The 1,653-nt window shown below is 56.1% G+C and overlaps 1 protein-coding gene across 1 annotated transcript; it reads right to left on the bottom strand.

Moving 5' to 3' along the window:
- Positions 1–6: 6 nt before the first annotated feature.
- On the bottom strand, positions 7–425 carry LOC130588087 (rho GTPase-activating protein 39-like; the record flags this gene model as incomplete). Its single annotated transcript, XM_057389044.1, has 1 exon — positions 7–425. A coding segment is annotated over one exon (284 nt), but the record flags the coding sequence as incomplete, so codon positions are not given.
- Between the last annotated feature and the right edge of the window lie 1,228 nt (positions 426–1,653).

The raw sequence follows: 1,653 nt of genomic DNA, 5'->3' as shown, positions 1-1,653 counted from the left end.
GGACCCCGATGGCCACGGTGACCTCCTCCTCCTCCATCACCCCGGAGACAACCAATCGGCCACCGCGGGGACCCCGATGGCCACGGTGACCTCCTCCCCCACGGGATGTCCTCGAGGCCGAGATGTCCCGGTGGCCGAGCGCTATAGGACGCCCTCCATGAAGCTGGTGTCCAGGTGCTGGATGAGGACGCGGATGAAGGACATCTCCTTGCGCGTGTTCTCGAAGATGACCCGCGGGTCGTCCGACTGGCAGCGCAGGCAGTTGGGGGCCATCACCATGGCCAGGTTGTTGACGTCCATCTTGGTGACGGCCACGTTGGCCGGTTGGACGAAGACCTGCAGGGTGGAGAAAGGTTGGTGGGACACGGGTGGAGGGATCATCGGGAGGTTCTGGTTCTTGGTGGAGATGGAGAACCCAAAACCACCTGGAGATAACCAGGAGGGTCATGGACATCTGGGGTGGGAGGAGATGATGGAGGTGATGGGATTGGTGGAGCTCCTGGTTCTTGAGTGAGGTGGGGTCACCATGTGGTGACCTTGGAGAACCCAAAACCACCTTGAGATAACCAGGAGGGTCATGGACATCTGGGGTGGGAGGAGATGATGGGATTGGTGGAGATGGGTGGAGGGACCATTGGGAGGTTCTGCTTCTTAGTGGAGATGGAGAACCCAAAACCACCTCGAGATAACCAGGAGGGTCACCAGGGTCATGAAGTAATGGGATAGAAGGAGGAAGATGGAGGTGATGGGATTCATGGAGCTCCTGGTTCTTGGAGGAGATGGGGTCACCATGTGGTGACCTTGGAGAACCCAAAACCACCTTGAGATAACCAGGAAGGTCATGGACATCTGGGGTGGGAGGAGATGATGGGATGGAGGTGATGGGGTTGGTGGGAAATGGATGGAAGGACCATGGGGAGGTTCTGGTTCTTGGTGGAGATGGAGAATCCAAAACCACCTCGAGATAACCAGGAGAGTCATGGACATCTGGGGTGGGAGATGATGGAGGTGATGGGATTGGTGGAGGTTATGGTTCTTGAGTGAGATGGGATCATCACGTGGTGACCTTGGAGAACCCAAAACCACCTCGAGATAACCAGGAGGGTCATGGACATCTGGGGTGGCAGGAGATGATGGGATTGATGGGAGATGGGTGGAGGGACCATGGGAAGGTTCTGGTTCTTGGTGGAGATGGAGAACCCAAAACCACCTTGAGATAACCAGGAGGGTCATGGACATGTGGGGTGGGTGGAGATGATGGGATTGGTGGGAGATGGGTGGAGGAATGGTTGGAGGAACCATGTGGAACTTCTGGTTCTTGGAGGAGATGGGGTCACCATGTGGTCACCTTGGAGAACCCAAAACCACCTGGAGATAACCAGGAGGGTTATGAACATCTGGGGTGGGAGGAGATGATGGGATTGGTGGGAGATGGGTGGAAGGAAGTTCTGGATTTTGGTGGAGATGGGGTCACCACGTGGTGACCTTGGAGAACCCAAAACCACCTGGAGATAACCAGGAGGGTCATGGATATCTGGGGTGGGAGGAGATGGTGGGATTGGTGGAGATGGAGAGCCCAAAACCACCTTGAGATAAACAGGAGGGTCATGGATATCTGAGCTGGGAGGAGATGATGGAGGTGATGGGATTGGT

Source organism: Malurus melanocephalus, unplaced genomic scaffold (genome assembly GCF_030028575.1).
Source record: "Malurus melanocephalus ecotype Western Australia unplaced genomic scaffold, MMel_1.1 scaffold_3314, whole genome shotgun sequence".
Lineage (NCBI taxonomy): Eukaryota > Metazoa > Chordata > Aves > Passeriformes > Maluridae > Malurus > Malurus melanocephalus.
The sequence above is the reverse complement of the archived record's forward strand: the minus strand, read 5'-3'. Positions and strand labels throughout refer to the sequence as shown.